Source organism: Emydura macquarii, unplaced genomic scaffold, assembly GCF_026122565.2.
Source record: "Emydura macquarii macquarii isolate MOO-44397 ecotype Brisbane River unplaced genomic scaffold, CSIRO-AGI_Emac_v2 contig_1483, whole genome shotgun sequence".
Lineage (NCBI taxonomy): Eukaryota > Metazoa > Chordata > Testudines > Chelidae > Emydura > Emydura macquarii.
The window spans coordinates 3,585,685-3,599,784 of NW_027131620.1; the positions used below are offsets into that span (position 1 = coordinate 3,585,685).

Below are 14,100 nucleotides of genomic sequence, written 5' to 3' on the forward strand. Positions count from 1 at the left end.
TCTATCCAAATGGAATACAACTCCTACCGGAGAGATCACCCCATCGACAGCCTGGAGAGGCAGCTCATATGCCCTATTTGCTTGGAGATGTTCACCAAACCGGTGGTAATCCTGCCTTGTCAGCACAACCTATGCCGGAAATGTGCAAATGACATATTTCAGGTGAGTAATCCCAGTTTCAGCCTCATGCTCCTGGGGAGAGTTTTTATTATTTATTAAAACCAATTGGTACAGCAAGATCCCGCATCTGTGTTTCTAAGTAGGCAGGAAGAGGTCCTGCTGTTGGAGTATGGATTGATCCAACTGGGTAGGAAAGTGCCCCTAATTGTTCTCTTCAGCAACCCTTTCCAGCCTCTACTAAATTTTCACATGCATAAACATACCAGGAAAGGAAATGAACCCACTGAACTCCTTTCCTGCTGGTCCACGTGTCAGGGCCATGCTAGCTACCTCTATTAAGGGATCTGAGAGTCTCAGAGACACTGAAGATTCTAACACTCCAGTCTGCTGTGAGCTAGGCGGGACCTATCGCCAATCTCAGGTGGGGAGCACAGAGAGGTGAAATGAATTGGCCAAGGTCACACAGGGAGCCTGTGTGCAGAGCCAGGACTAGAATGTGGATCATCCGAGTTTCAGTCAAGTGCCGTGATCACAAGACCATCCTTTTGCATCTGTCCCGTGTTTTCCCCTCCCTAATCCCCCCGAGAAAGAATAACCTCTACTTATCAAGTTAATATATAGAAAGCTTGAGCAGAAAGTTGGAACCCAGCTGGCGTTACTCATGCATCTGATTCCCCTGTTGTTAAGGGACAACTGTACCAATGTCCTTTTTAAATATACAAGAAATGCTAAGTGCTCGATATCTGGGGAGGGGAACTCATGGAGAGAGCCTAAAGAGGAGATGTAGGAGGTCCAAGGGTTGTCTGCTCCAGGCGCTGTTATAACACACACCTAGCAGTGTTATGGGGAAATTTGCACTTAACTGGCCTCTAATAAAATGACAAAAGTTTCCCCAAATAGAGAAATGTCAGAACAAGGGTTAGCCTTGTTAGCCTACGTGCGGATGAGCTGTCAATAGGCAGGAGGGGCTCCTGATGCTAAATGTGTTGTGAGAAATGGTTCTCGTGTGTTCAGAAGGAATGGGCTGGCATGTTGGCATTTGCTATGGTGGCAATCTGGGCATTCCTAGTAAGACGTGGCATTTTAGTAAGAAGCATCACTATGCCTGTAACGGGTGTGTGAGTCTTCCGGTCTCCATTTTACAGATGGGGAGATGGAGACACTGATGGGTGAAGGGAAGTGCATAAGGTTATTCTGGGCGTCTGTTTCAGAATACAGATGCTCTTAATCCTGTGGTTGGCCCCATGAGATCAGGCTCTCCCTCGGCACAGTGTCCATGTTATCACAGCATGCAGGAACGTTGGACATGGTGATAACACACCCTGAAGTTTTAATAGCTTTTAACTTCATGGCTCTTTGCTGCTGATCACCTCTGACTTTGAAGGGCTAATTCCTTATCTGACTGAAGTTAACTGAGAAGAACTGAGCGCAATAACTTTACATTTCAAGAACAGGCTTGCTTTCTGGTATCAGGGCCAGAATTATCTCCTGAAGTCGTGTGCAGAGGGCTCAGCATAGCTGCGGGGTGATGCACGTTCTTATTCCAACCCTTCTGTTGTCCTGGGGGATTTTCATCACCTGCCTTTGGGCTGTTGAAGATCTTGTGTTTAAATTTAGCTGCTGCCCTGCAAGGACTCTTCTCATTTTGCTTCCTATGGGGCAAGTTTGCAGAGCCCCCTTCAGGACATGAGATTCCTATCAAATCAGTCCGTGGCCAGCGGAGCAACCCACCTGTAGAGGTCCTAATGGAGATCCTTTTTGTGTTTCAGTCTCGAGGGACAACCCTGGGGTCTGCGGGCAGATTTCGCTGCCCATCCTGTCGCCATGAAGTGGTCCTGGACAGGCATGGTGTTTATGGCCTGCAGAGGAATCTCCTAGTGGAGAACATCATTGATATTTACAAACAGGAGTCGGCAAGGTGTCCCAACAGGTTTGTTTCTCGTGTGTGTGTGTCCATCAATATAGCCATGGCTGCAGACTTCGTAATGTGGCTCCTTGCAAAATACCATTCAGCCATTAGAGGTCTCCGTGTACTGTATAGAGTTCCAGGCAGAGTCCAGTCCCTGGTAAACAAAGAAAGGAAAGCTATAAAAAGACCACCTGTGTGGAAGCCTGGTTGTGTCTGAAGTTGTGTTTTCTTCAATCAGTGTCTCCTGCATAAGAGCTTTGATTCCACAGATTGTCTACTCTGCCTCTGTGTAAAATAGATGGGAACTCCAGATCAAACGTGCCCACTTTGATCACACAGAGTCAACACAGAGTTTTTCTAACTGTTAACTCACCGTGGGATCAGGGGTCTTTCCTTCTCATGCTTCATCACCTTGTACTAAAGGTTTTACAGGCCAAACTCTGTTCTGCAGACCCCTGGCCTCCAGTGGGTTTGCACTTCTGCAAGGAGAACTCAGCAAACCATTCTGTTGATGACTCACAAGCAGGAATAGATCCCTGCTCCCCCACTCCCAGCCGTGTTGGCTCTACGGGACTAACAGAAGTAAGAAGTGGGGGAAGCTTCCTTACTAAAGTCAGCAGCTCTGGGCTGTGACCGGGATAGATGGGTGGAGTAAGAAGTGGTCATTTATGCAAATGCCCTATTGCTGTATGTACCCATCGCTGGAGACAGCCCCTGCCCCAAAGAGCTTACAGCATAACCAGACAAGACAAAGGGCAAGGGGGCACAGAGCAGAGACATGATTGGCCCTCAGTGGCAGGCTGGGAGGAGAACCCTGGTCTCCTGATGTCATTCTTCTATCCACGCTGCTGCCTCCTCTGGTTCATTTCCTGGTCCTGCTATTTTTGGTAGAAACAAGGGAATGAGGTGAGCCTCCCCCGGTCTAACAGCAGCGCAGAATGTCTAGCAGATAGCACTATTCACCTCCTAGTTTGCCAACTGGTTGGTCTCACTTGCCCTGGAGACCAGGTCTCAGTACTGATTTTGCAGCACGTAGCATCTGCCCCAGTTGGGCTTCAGGACCCTGCATTGATGGGAGGAAGAAAAAATAAAAGCCCACCTTGACTTCCCCCCCTTCCATCCCTCTCTCCATTTAGCTCCAGGCCTTTGTTCAAGACAGAACACCCCAGCTGCGAAGAGCATGAGGAAGAAAAGATCAACATCTATTGCATGACGTGTGGGGTGCCCACCTGCTCTCTCTGCAAGGTCTTCGGGGAGCACAAGGAGTGTGAAGTAGCACCCCTGTCAGACATCTACATGAAACGGAAGGTTGGCCTCTCCCTGGCATTTGCTCACATGGGTGTCTGGTCCCTGGATCGTTGCTACCAGGGTGGAGGGGAGAGAGTTGGGTATCTCCTCCTTACAGAGCACAGCCTTTTATCCACTCCAGGGCCTGCTTAGACAAAGTGAAGATTTGAAATGACGCATACCTAGCAGCAACTCTCCCATTGCATCCAGGGTAGGGCCTGTCCTCTGGAGAAGATAATTCAGAAGCTTCAGGTGCCAAGTTCAATGTTACTATTAAATCACTCCACTAGTACATAGGGACTACACAGGACATGCAACAGGATAGAGCAGAGATTCAGGGGGGTGGGGGTAGCTTGCACCTGCTTTCACCTAAGGATCTCATGCGCATTGATTAAGTCTTACAAGGCCCCTGTCAGGCAGGTATTATCTCCTCCTAATGGATGGAGAAACTGAGGCACTGAAGTTAGACAATGACTTGCTCAGGGTCACACAGGCCAGTGGCTGGGATCAGAAAGCTGCAGGTCTCCTGATGCTCAAACTTGCACTTGGGTGAGAGAAATTCAAAGCCAGACTGTATGTTTCGGGGGGGAGGGGGTCTGTGAAGCAGAGGGTGCTGTGATCAGATGGACAGAGACCTAGATGGTTCTTGGGGTGGGGTGGGAAGGCATTGATGCCGATAAAGTTTTATTTACCCCGCTTCCCCCCGGAAGAGGTGCTGGGGGGACCCTACACAAATGGGGACATAATTAAGTCATTCCCTGTTGAATCTGAAAATGTGAAGTTTACTTTCCACCACAGCAGGCACCTATGCTGGGAACAAGGGCTGAGGAAGGGCTGGGGGGGGAGTGAATGAGGTAGTGATATCTCACAGTGGCAGGATCTTTGGAGCATGGACCATCTTCATCTTCTCTGTGGTGTCTTGTGCACTTCTGGACACGTTCTCGGTGCTGGATGGTAAATGAGCTGAGCTCTCTTTCTCTCCCGCGCAGGCCGAGTTGACAGATGGGATTGGAGCCCTGGTTGCCACCAATGACAGAATCCAGGCCTTTCTCGATAACTTGCAAGGCACCTGTAGGACCATCGAGGTACAACATGCAGTCCCTCAGGATCCTTTTGGGGGAGCGGGGAGTCCCATAAAACAGCTCTGAGCTCAGAGATGGGGCAGCTCTTTGGGCCCAGATAGGTTGCTGTTGGCACAGAGGCATTTTCCTTTCGTTTGCTGCATTTGAAGAAGACCTGGAAAGCCAAACTCCATGGCTACTCTACATGGACGCTGACAATCCCATGGCAGGAGTTTGCTGTGATGTCCTAATCTGGTTTTGCGTTGCACTGATATACAGTGAGCGGTGTTTCACTGGCTAGTGGCGGGGGGGCTGCATTACAGTGGCAAAGTGCCTAAGATATCGTTCTAAGGTACCGTCCATATGAGGCCGTCAACAAAGTACTCTGCCGACAATAATGAATTAAACCTCACAAGCTCTCCCCACTTCCCTCCATGAGGTAGAGAAGTTCATTAACCCCTTGTACAGTTGGGGAAGCAGCAGGAATGTGTCTTGATCACACAATGGCAGATCTGGGATTAGAACCATGAAGTCCCGACTCCCCCATCTAAAACTGGTCAGGAATTTTCTATCAAAATGACCCGTGGTTCCAGCAAAGTCAGAGTTTTCTGCTGATGTTTGTTTTTGCTGAAATGTTTTGTTTTTTCCATCGGCAGCAACACTCTGAAATATTTCATTTTTGGTACATTCAACCCAACTTGAAATATTTTGGTTTCGTGAGCTGACCTGAAACATTTCCTTTTGAGTCAGCTCAATATTAAACTGCACTGGCCTACGGTACTGTGGAGTCTTGGGGGAGATGCAGTTTGGTTAGTGTGACCATATTTCCCAAAGGGAAAATGGGACACCGCGTGAGGCTGGCCTGAGCCTCCCTCCTCCTACGGGGCTGGTGTCATCGCTCGCCTGAGCCCTGTCTGTCACCCACCCAAGCCCTGCCTCCCCCCCATGTGGGGTTGGCATCACCACTCCCGCCACCCATTCCTCCGCACCCCACTTTTTTGACAAATGCCCACGTTTCCCCAAAAAAGTCAGAACGGTCAGGCTAGGGCTTAAAAAAGGGATTGTCCCGGTCAAAACAGGATGTCTGGTCACCCTAAATTTGGGAGTTTTGAGCTCCCATTCTCTCATAGAGGGCAGGCTCCTTGTCTGGACTACGTCTCCCATGATGCACTGTGGTCTCCTCTGACTGAGCTGCTCAATGCATTATGGGAGGGAGAACCTTGACTGTGGTACAGGAAATGAACCCCAGAGATGATGATTCCAAACTGAAATGTTTTGAAAGGTTTCATTCGGTAACGATTTTTGTTGTTTCATTTTCATCCCAGCTAAAACAAATGTCAGAAGATCAACGTTTCCCATGGGATTTTTCACTCAGCTCTTCTCAGATCTTTGCTTTAGTTACTAAACCCTGCTGCCTCCTATATAGTGTTGAGGGGCTTTGGAACCCTTTTGTTTTGAAATGCTCAGTACAAATGTCCGATGATCCAATATTATTAATGAAAACGTATATTCAGCCCCTGCCCCCCCATCCCAGGAACTGGCTCTCCAAACCTGTTGTGCTCTTTGCACCCTTTGAGCAGGACAACAGCAAGGCCCAGAAGCAGGCTTTGTGTGAGAAGTTTGACCGCATCTACGCCATCCTGGAGGAGAGGAGGAAGATCATGCTGCAGAGGATCACCTATGAGCAGGAGGAGAAGATTCAGCACCTGAAGTCCCTCACCAGGGCGTACAGTGAACACAGTGAGTCATCCTCCAAGCTGGTGGACACAGCACTGCAGTCCATGGAGGAGCCGCAGATGGCTGTCTTTGTGCAGGTAACGTGGCAGGAGGCTGGGTGGCCGTCTTCATCTTGTTCCACCTCCTGCAAGCCAAGGAGAACCAATGTGCTTTGCTTTTCAGAGCCAAGCGATGAACAGGGGAGGGGGAAGTCATGAGTAGGACAAGCTCAGCTTTAAAATACAAGCAACCCTTGCTTTTCAAGGCAGATTTGCAACTCAGTGCCATGGGAATGGAGTCATGTCTTCCTTCTCCACCAATAGCTGGGAGTCACCCACTTGCCTGAGATCCTTCAAGTCCAGGGGTGTGTGGCTCTGGAATAAGGAGTTGGCACCACTTTTAAGGCAAAGGAAACTAGGGTGTTGGGCAGACAGCTTGGGTGGGAGGGAAACCCTAAGAACAGCCAGGCTTGAGGAGAGAACTTGGACTGGAATTTGTGCTTATTTGTTGTTGTTTGGGTTCACAATAAAGCTACCACCCAAAGGTGTTATATTGGGTTTATACACAGAGTGTATCCTTTATAAGGAGCAGGGTGGGAACTCCACCTCTTCTGTCTCTCTCTCTATCTCTCTCTCGCGCACACACATGTGCACACATTCTCCACACATTTTTATCTTGCTTTTTATTCTGTTCCCATAATCTCACCTCTCTTCTCCTCTCTTTTTCTGGCTACCCAGAATGCCAAGGTTCTCATACAGAAGTAAGTAGAACTCCCTATTTTTCCATTCACATTTTGAACCCTATTTCTCTGAGGCACTGAATCCATCAGCGAGGATCGTGTCTTCCTTTCCCTTCCCAGAATTTCCGAGGCGACGCACAGCTGTGAGGTGGAAGCACTGGAGTCTGGTTATGATAACATGGAGCACTACGCGGTGGATTTCAATGCAGAGGAGCGGGTGCTCTATCAGTTGGACTTCATTAAAGGTCAGAAGAAATGGTTTGGGCTGGTCAGAAATTGGGGCCTCGGAGAGGAGGGTTTGCGGGTCTAACCACATGAATGCACCATTCACCATGGCACTGGGGAATACTTCAACTGGTATAAAAACCTCCCTCCCGTAGTCTTGGTTCTAAATTCACTTGTGTCCCAGTTCTGCTGCCTGGCCCATGTCTCTGGTCACTGCTTTCAGTGGGACAGCGTGTCTCCTCAGAGTGAGTGAGGGTGGCAGAATCCAGCCCTCATTCTGTCTTTATGGCGGGGAGGATCTGAGAGCCTTTTCCCTGGCATGGGAGGCGTGTCCTTGTTACACCTAATGGAGACCTGGGAGCCTCCTCCTGGGAGTTCTCCACTGCAGGCCCTGGGATGGCCTCGTAGGAGGTGCAGTTGTGTGATCATGGGACGGAAACAGATTGAGAGGGAAGGCGGGAGACAGCTGGTGAGCAGAGAGAAAAATGAGATACACAGTATAGGATGCCACAGAAGCGACACCGTTGTGCTGTCGGGGAACCTTTTCCTCCTAACAGAGAAGCACCCAGGGCTTGATTCAGAGTGCACTGAAGTCAATGGAGAGGTTTCCATTTGCCTCAACGGGCTTTGGATCAGGCTCCCAGTCTCTCTTCCATTTTGGATGCAGAAATCCAGCTTGGATTGAAACCGGGGATCCAGCTCAGCTTCTTCCCCCGTAGCAGATTCCCCGTTTGAGTTGTTCCCCTCCAGAGTCCATTCAAGCTGGGGAAGGACAGCTGGGTAGTTTCAATAATAGGCTGAGGGGTTCCCCTGCTCTGAGAGTTGCTTAGCTGACAGTTCTGCAGAGAGTCAGCTGCTATGAAACCTGCATGCCTGGGCCCATCTGGACTAGCAGCTGTCTGCGCCCCTTTCACACTGCAAGGACTATTTGTTAACCTTTTAGTTGACGAGTCTGATGAAGGGGCCGAGGAAGGCGAGGAAGATGCTGTGTGGGGGGATGCTGAAGGTACAGCTGCAGAATCTGTGGCAGACGGGCAAGCGGCAGGCGGTGAGGACAGAGAGGAGTCCCTGAATGTCCCCATGAATGGGAAAGAAGAGGAGGCTGAAAAAAAAGCCCTGATGCTAAAGGAGGCTGCGAGTGAGATTGCTGGAGAAGCTGACGTCACGGTTAAACTACAGGGTTCAGCTCAAGCTGCTGAATCAGATGCCCAGGCTGGCAAAGAGGGAGCTGAGAGAGATCCAGGGACTGCCCTTCAGGTAATGGCATCAGAACTATCCTGATCACTACAACCATGATGCAAAAGGACCCGCTACACACATTTGCTGTGGCAGGATAGTCCTAGAATCATAGAAGACGAGGGTTGGAAGGGATCTCAGGAGCTCATCTAGTCCAACCCGCTGCTCAAAGCAGGACCAGCCCCAGCTAAATCAAAAGCCAAAGATACACACTCATGCATTCCATAGGTGTGAGGAGTGTATGCATGGCCAAGCGTGTGTCAGTGTGCACACGTAATCCCGGTTAGGATGCTCTGTGCCATTGTTTCCATACCAGGACCCCCATTCCCATTTAGCAATAGGGTGGGGGTGACTCTCTTGAGACCTGCTTGCAACCCCTAACTTAAACCCCCTTGGCCCGTGCACTCATGACAGTGCTTCCTCGATGAGCTGTAGATCTGCGGGTGTGGAAGGATGAATTAAATCCTGCCCCCACCCACTCTTGGATCGGAGACAGATGGTGTCATTAAACAAACAGGAACACAGCGCGTGGTCCTATCAGCATTGTGCTGCTTCGCGTTTCCACAGAGGTTTGAGAAGGAGAAACCCAGTCAGGTCATTTGGCCCATCTCCAGGGGGGAGAAATGGTTCACTCTACTGGGTCCTGGAGGCCGCCCAGGCTGCCATCCCCATGGGTATGTCTGTGGGAGGGGGCCCATGTTACAAGTTTGTACTGGGCACGAAAACATTATGCTTGGGCCCTGCCTATCTCCCAGCCACTGCAGGATTCCCCAGGAAGGGCTGCATTGTGAAAAGCCTTCTCTGAGTCAGCAGGTCTGGATTCCTTTCACACCGAGCATTTCACTTCCAGCCTTTCTCACTGCCTCCCCTGCCCCTCTCCCTGATGTTTGCTTTCCAGAAGGCTGCAGCTGTTCCAGATGGGGAGCTGAATGGGGCTGCTTTAGACACGCAGGAGTCCGGGGCAGAAGCTGCGGTGTCTAATAATGCCTGGCCCATAATCGCCCCAAATCTAGGCCTCCAAAATAATTCAAAGGAAAACGCCCTGGAAACCCCAGCTGAATCGACAGCCCAGCAGGGAACCAGTGAGCCAGCAGAAGCCACTTGCTTTGTCCCAGCCGAGACATTCAGCACCTCGGAGAGCTCAGCTGGGACCAGGCCTGATGTTGACTCAAGCGAGAGTCACTGCCTCGCCAGTACCGCCCATGGCAGCAATGAGGGGGAACTGGCAGAGCATGAAATAGCCTCCGTCTCCACCCAGGTCAGTGAGATCCGGAGTTTGAGGCTGTGTGGTGTCGCTCCGAGTTTGCAGCGTGCATGCATTGACCATTAAGCGTGGGTGTGTCCTTGAGCCCTTTTACCTGATTGGAGAGGATCCAGGGAGCCTCCCAGCTGACGAGTAACTTCCAGAGTTAGCCTGGCCCAGACACAGAATGGAAATGGAGCTGGGAATACATTTTCATCCACAACCTCTTTTCCCCTCTTTGAGGGGGGAAGCCTATTGGGCAACCCCAAAACGTTTTGCAAATTTGTCAGTTTCACCTCAATTGTTTTGGTGGAAAAAAAAATTTTTTTTTCCCTAAAATAATCGTAACAGTTTGTTTTGACCTTGAAACAGTTCCATTATTTTGGTTTGAAATGACCTTTTGTTTGGAAATGTCTTTTAAGGTGGTTACAGAAACCATACACAAATGTTTTTAAATCAGCCTGAAATGGAAATGAAACCTTTCATTTTGGGTTGAATAAAAACAGGTAGTTTGACCCGACAGGATCTTTTTATGATGTAGTTTTTGAGTCAATGAAAATGTTGGAATTTTTTCTTGAGTTCAGACCAAAATAATCCCCTAATTTCTGGATAGTCAACCGGGATGGGTGGGATCTTGATTCAATGTCTTACCCAAAGGAAGGCTCTGCTACCAGTTCAGCACCACCCTGCCACCACACTGCAGCAGCTGTGGTGGGGCTAACCCCCCCGGCCGGGTGTAATTTGCGTCCTTTAGATCCAGAGGAGAGAGTGCTGCTATCTACAGCTCCCTGCAGACGGGGGAAAGGCAGAGAACGCTAGCTGGTGGATGACCATCATTCCCCATCCCTGGTCCCCCTCCATATATTAATCTTCCCTGTTTTCACACTTGGCACTTCTGCAGGCAAATTCTCCAAATGCCAGAAACTCCCCTCTGCCTGTCAGAATAATAGAATTATGGAAAAGTCGGGCTTGAAGGGACCTCAAGCAGGCATCCAGTCCAGCCCCTGCACTGAGGCAGGATCACCTCATCCCTGACAAGTGTTTGTCCAACCTGCTCTTAAAAACCTCTGGTGATGGGGATTCCACAACTTCCCTTGGAAGCCTGCTCCAAAGCTCATCGTCCCTTCTAGTTAGGTGAGATATTAGGGAAAGCTTTCGGAGTCTCCCTTGCTGAAGAGGAAGCCCGTCACTTCTTGTCCAACCTTCAGTGGGCACTGAGAACGATTGATCGCTGTCCTCTTGATTATAGCCTGTAACATGTTTGAACACGGTTATCAAATCCTCCCTTAGTCTTCTTTTCTCATGACTAAACGTGCCCAGTTTTTTTAACCTTTCCTTATAGGTCAGGTTTGCTAAACCGTTTATCATGTGTACAGCTCTTCTCTGGACTCTCTCCTATTTATCCACATCTTTCCTAAAGTGTGACGCTCAGATCTGAATACAGTACTCCAGCTGAGGCCGCATCAGTGCCAAATAGAGTGGGACAGTTACCACCTGTATCTGTCTTACAACATTCCTGTTAATACACCCAAGAAGTATATTAGCCTTTTTTTGCAACTACATCTCATGGTTGGTTCATATTCAGTTTCTGATCCACTCTGTCCCCCATTTCCTTTTCAGCAGTACTGCCACGCAGCCAGTTATTCCCCATTTTTAAATTGAGCATTTGATTTTCCCTTCCTAAGTGAATTACTTTGCACTGGTCTTTATTACATTTGATCTTGATGATTTTAAACCAATTCTCGAATTTGTCAAGATCATTTTGAATTCTAATCCTGTCCTCCAAAGTCCTTGTGACGCCTCCTAGCTAGGTGTCATCTGCGGATTTTATAAACATACTCTTCACTCCATTATCCAAATCATTCCTGAAAATATTGAATGGTAACCAGACCCAGACTGACCTCTCTGGGACCGCACTAGATATGCGTTCCCATTTTGTCAGCAACTCTTCGAGTCTGGTCTTTCAATCAGTTATGCACCCACCTTATCGTAATTTCACCCAGACCACATTTCCCTACTTTGTTTATGAGAATGTCATGTCAAAAGCCTTTCTAAAATCAAGATACATCATGTCTACTGCTTCCCCTTCACCCACTAGGCCAATAACCCTGTTAAAGAATGAAATTAAATTGCTTTGGCAAATCCATGCTAGCTCTTCCTTATAACATTATTAAAGGTTCATAGATTCCAAGGTCAGAAGGAAGCACTGTGATCATGTAGTTATAGCACAGCCCACAGAACTCCCCTAAAATAATTCCTGCAGCAGATCTTTTAGAAAAACACCCAATCTTGATTTTAAAATTGTCAGTGATGGAGAATCCACCACGACTACTGGTAAATTGTTTCAATGGTTAATTACTCTCACCATTAAAATATATATACCTTATTTTCAGTCTGAATTTGTCTCACTTCAATTTCCAGCCATTGGATCATGTTATACCTTTCTCTGCTAGATTGAAGGAACCCATTATCAAATATTTGTTCCCCCATGAAGATACTTGGACTGTAATCAAGTCACCCCTTAACTTTTTCTTTTACTGTTATCCTCTAGCTGCCTGCAAATTTATTGTTTAGTGATTTGTTCCGGTATCTTTCCAGGTATTGAGGTTAGGCTGACTGGTTTATAATTCCTTGGGTCCTCTTCGTTCTCCTTTTTTCAAATTAGGTACTAACTGTGCCCTTCTCTGAGCCTCTGGGACCTCCCCTGCACACTGAGTTCTTGACGATAATTGCGAACGGTTCCAAAATTGCTTCAGCTAGATCCTTAAGTATCCAGGATGAATTTCAATAGGCCCTGCCAACCTGAATACATCAAACTTATCCAAGTAGTCCTTAACTTGTTCTTTTCCTGTTTTGGCCTACATTGCTTCCTCCTTGTTAATATTAATTGTGTTGCGTATCTGGTTACTGATAATCTTTTTAGTGAAGACTGAAGTAAAACAGGCATTAATCACCTCAGTCTTGATGTCATCAGTTATTTAGTTTTCCATCCCTATTAAGGAGAGGGCCTATACTTTCCTTCATTTTTGTCTTGCTCCTAATGTATTTAAAGAACCTCTGTTCATCCTGCTATGGTTATTAAAATTCCAGATCTTTCAGCCGTTTCAAAGAGAACCTGTCCAGGATCAGGGGAACACCCTCTGTTTCCCTTTCAGATCCTCTCTCAACTGAGAATCTGGCCCTATCAGGTGAATCTGTAATTCACTGTAACTGTGAATCTGTAACTATTTGCCTACAGCCATTAGGTGAACCTGAGGTGCCCACCTGTGAAGGGTTAGAACCACTGGCAACTTCTTTGCCAGCACAGACTGTGCATAAATGGCCCTGTTTTAACAATGAAACTGTTCTTCCCTTCCCCAGCGGGAATTGCTGCTTTTAGGTATTTCTTGCTTTGTATTTTACAGATGGGAACAATGTGTTTTTAAAAAATATCTCCAAAGAACTCCAATACATTATCCCTGCAAAGTGAGCTTGGTGCCATGTTCATACTCTGCTGCTCCGCAGATGATCAAACTTTATTTCCCTTCTAAGTTGGGGAACCTGAACTGCTCCTGCCTGCTCCAACTAAATGTATTTTTAGACTCTCTCTTCCCTTCCTCTTCTTTCTGAAGGGTGGTTCTGATTTAACAATGCTCTGCATTTGTGCAGTGCCTTTCATCTGAAAGGCTTTTGTGGAGATGGGTGCTAGTTTTTTCTCTTCTGTAGTGGAGATAATGAGGCATCCTGAGGACAGGTTTTCAGACGGCGGTGAGCCTCAGAATGCAGAACAGTTGAGAGGTCTGGGGAATATGGGATGTTATTGATTGATTCATTGACTGTATTTCCTTAGTGTCTAGGAGCCCTAGTTATAGACCAGGTCCTCGGTGTGCTAGGCGCTGTACAAACACAGAACAAAAAGATTGTCCCAGCCCCAAGGAGCCTACAACATTGACAGGAACTTGTGGAATAGCACCTGCCCTGGTTGCGTCTGTTTCATACACAGAGGGAACCACTTGCTGTTTGTTGTACATCCCCATTCCTTTACCTTCATTTCCATCTGATCACAGCACTGCATGCATGTGTGTCTCATTCCCCACCAGGCGGCAGCTTTCTGCCTGTCAGTGCTGGCCTGGGGGATCATCCTGATGCACCTTTGGAGCGCATTGGCCGTGTGCCTTCTCCGTGGATGAGAGAGTGGTGTTTCAACCCAGGTATAAGATACTGAACCACAGATAGTTACTGACCTTAGTAATTCCCTCAAACACTGTTAGAGAGCAGGTTAGAGAGTTGCAAGGTATGAAGTGAGGAGCCAAGCATTTATGTGCTTGACCCTGCCCTCTGATGTGGCATTGAACATATGCTCCTTCCTGCTTTTCCAGGACTTCACTGTTGTGGGTGGGACGAGTGAAGACCCCATTTGGGAGTAACTTCAGTCCTGTTCTGTGATTTCAAGATTAAGAAAAGGTGGGTGCAGGGCTCCTTCTGCTTCCTGAGATGGATGATTCCCCTTTGCCCCCAATCCCCTACCCTTCTTTTTAGTTTTCATGGATAGAGCCGCCCTTCGCTGAGCGTGGGAAGTGAGACA

The 14,100-nt window shown here is 48.0% G+C and overlaps 1 protein-coding gene across 1 annotated transcript; it reads left to right on the forward strand.

Moving 5' to 3' along the window:
• The first annotated feature begins 1,865 nt into the window (after positions 1–1,865).
• Positions 1,866–9,623, forward strand: LOC137157250 (tripartite motif-containing protein 54-like). Its single transcript, XM_067554544.1, has 8 exons — positions 1,866–2,038; positions 3,166–3,337; positions 4,306–4,401; positions 5,958–6,191; positions 6,831–6,853; positions 6,953–7,077; positions 8,001–8,314; positions 9,192–9,623. Exons 1-8 carry the CDS (start codon positions 1,866–1,868, stop codon positions 9,621–9,623), a joined length of 1,569 nt encoding a protein of 522 aa, XP_067410645.1.
• Positions 9,624–14,100: the final 4,477 nt, after the last annotated feature.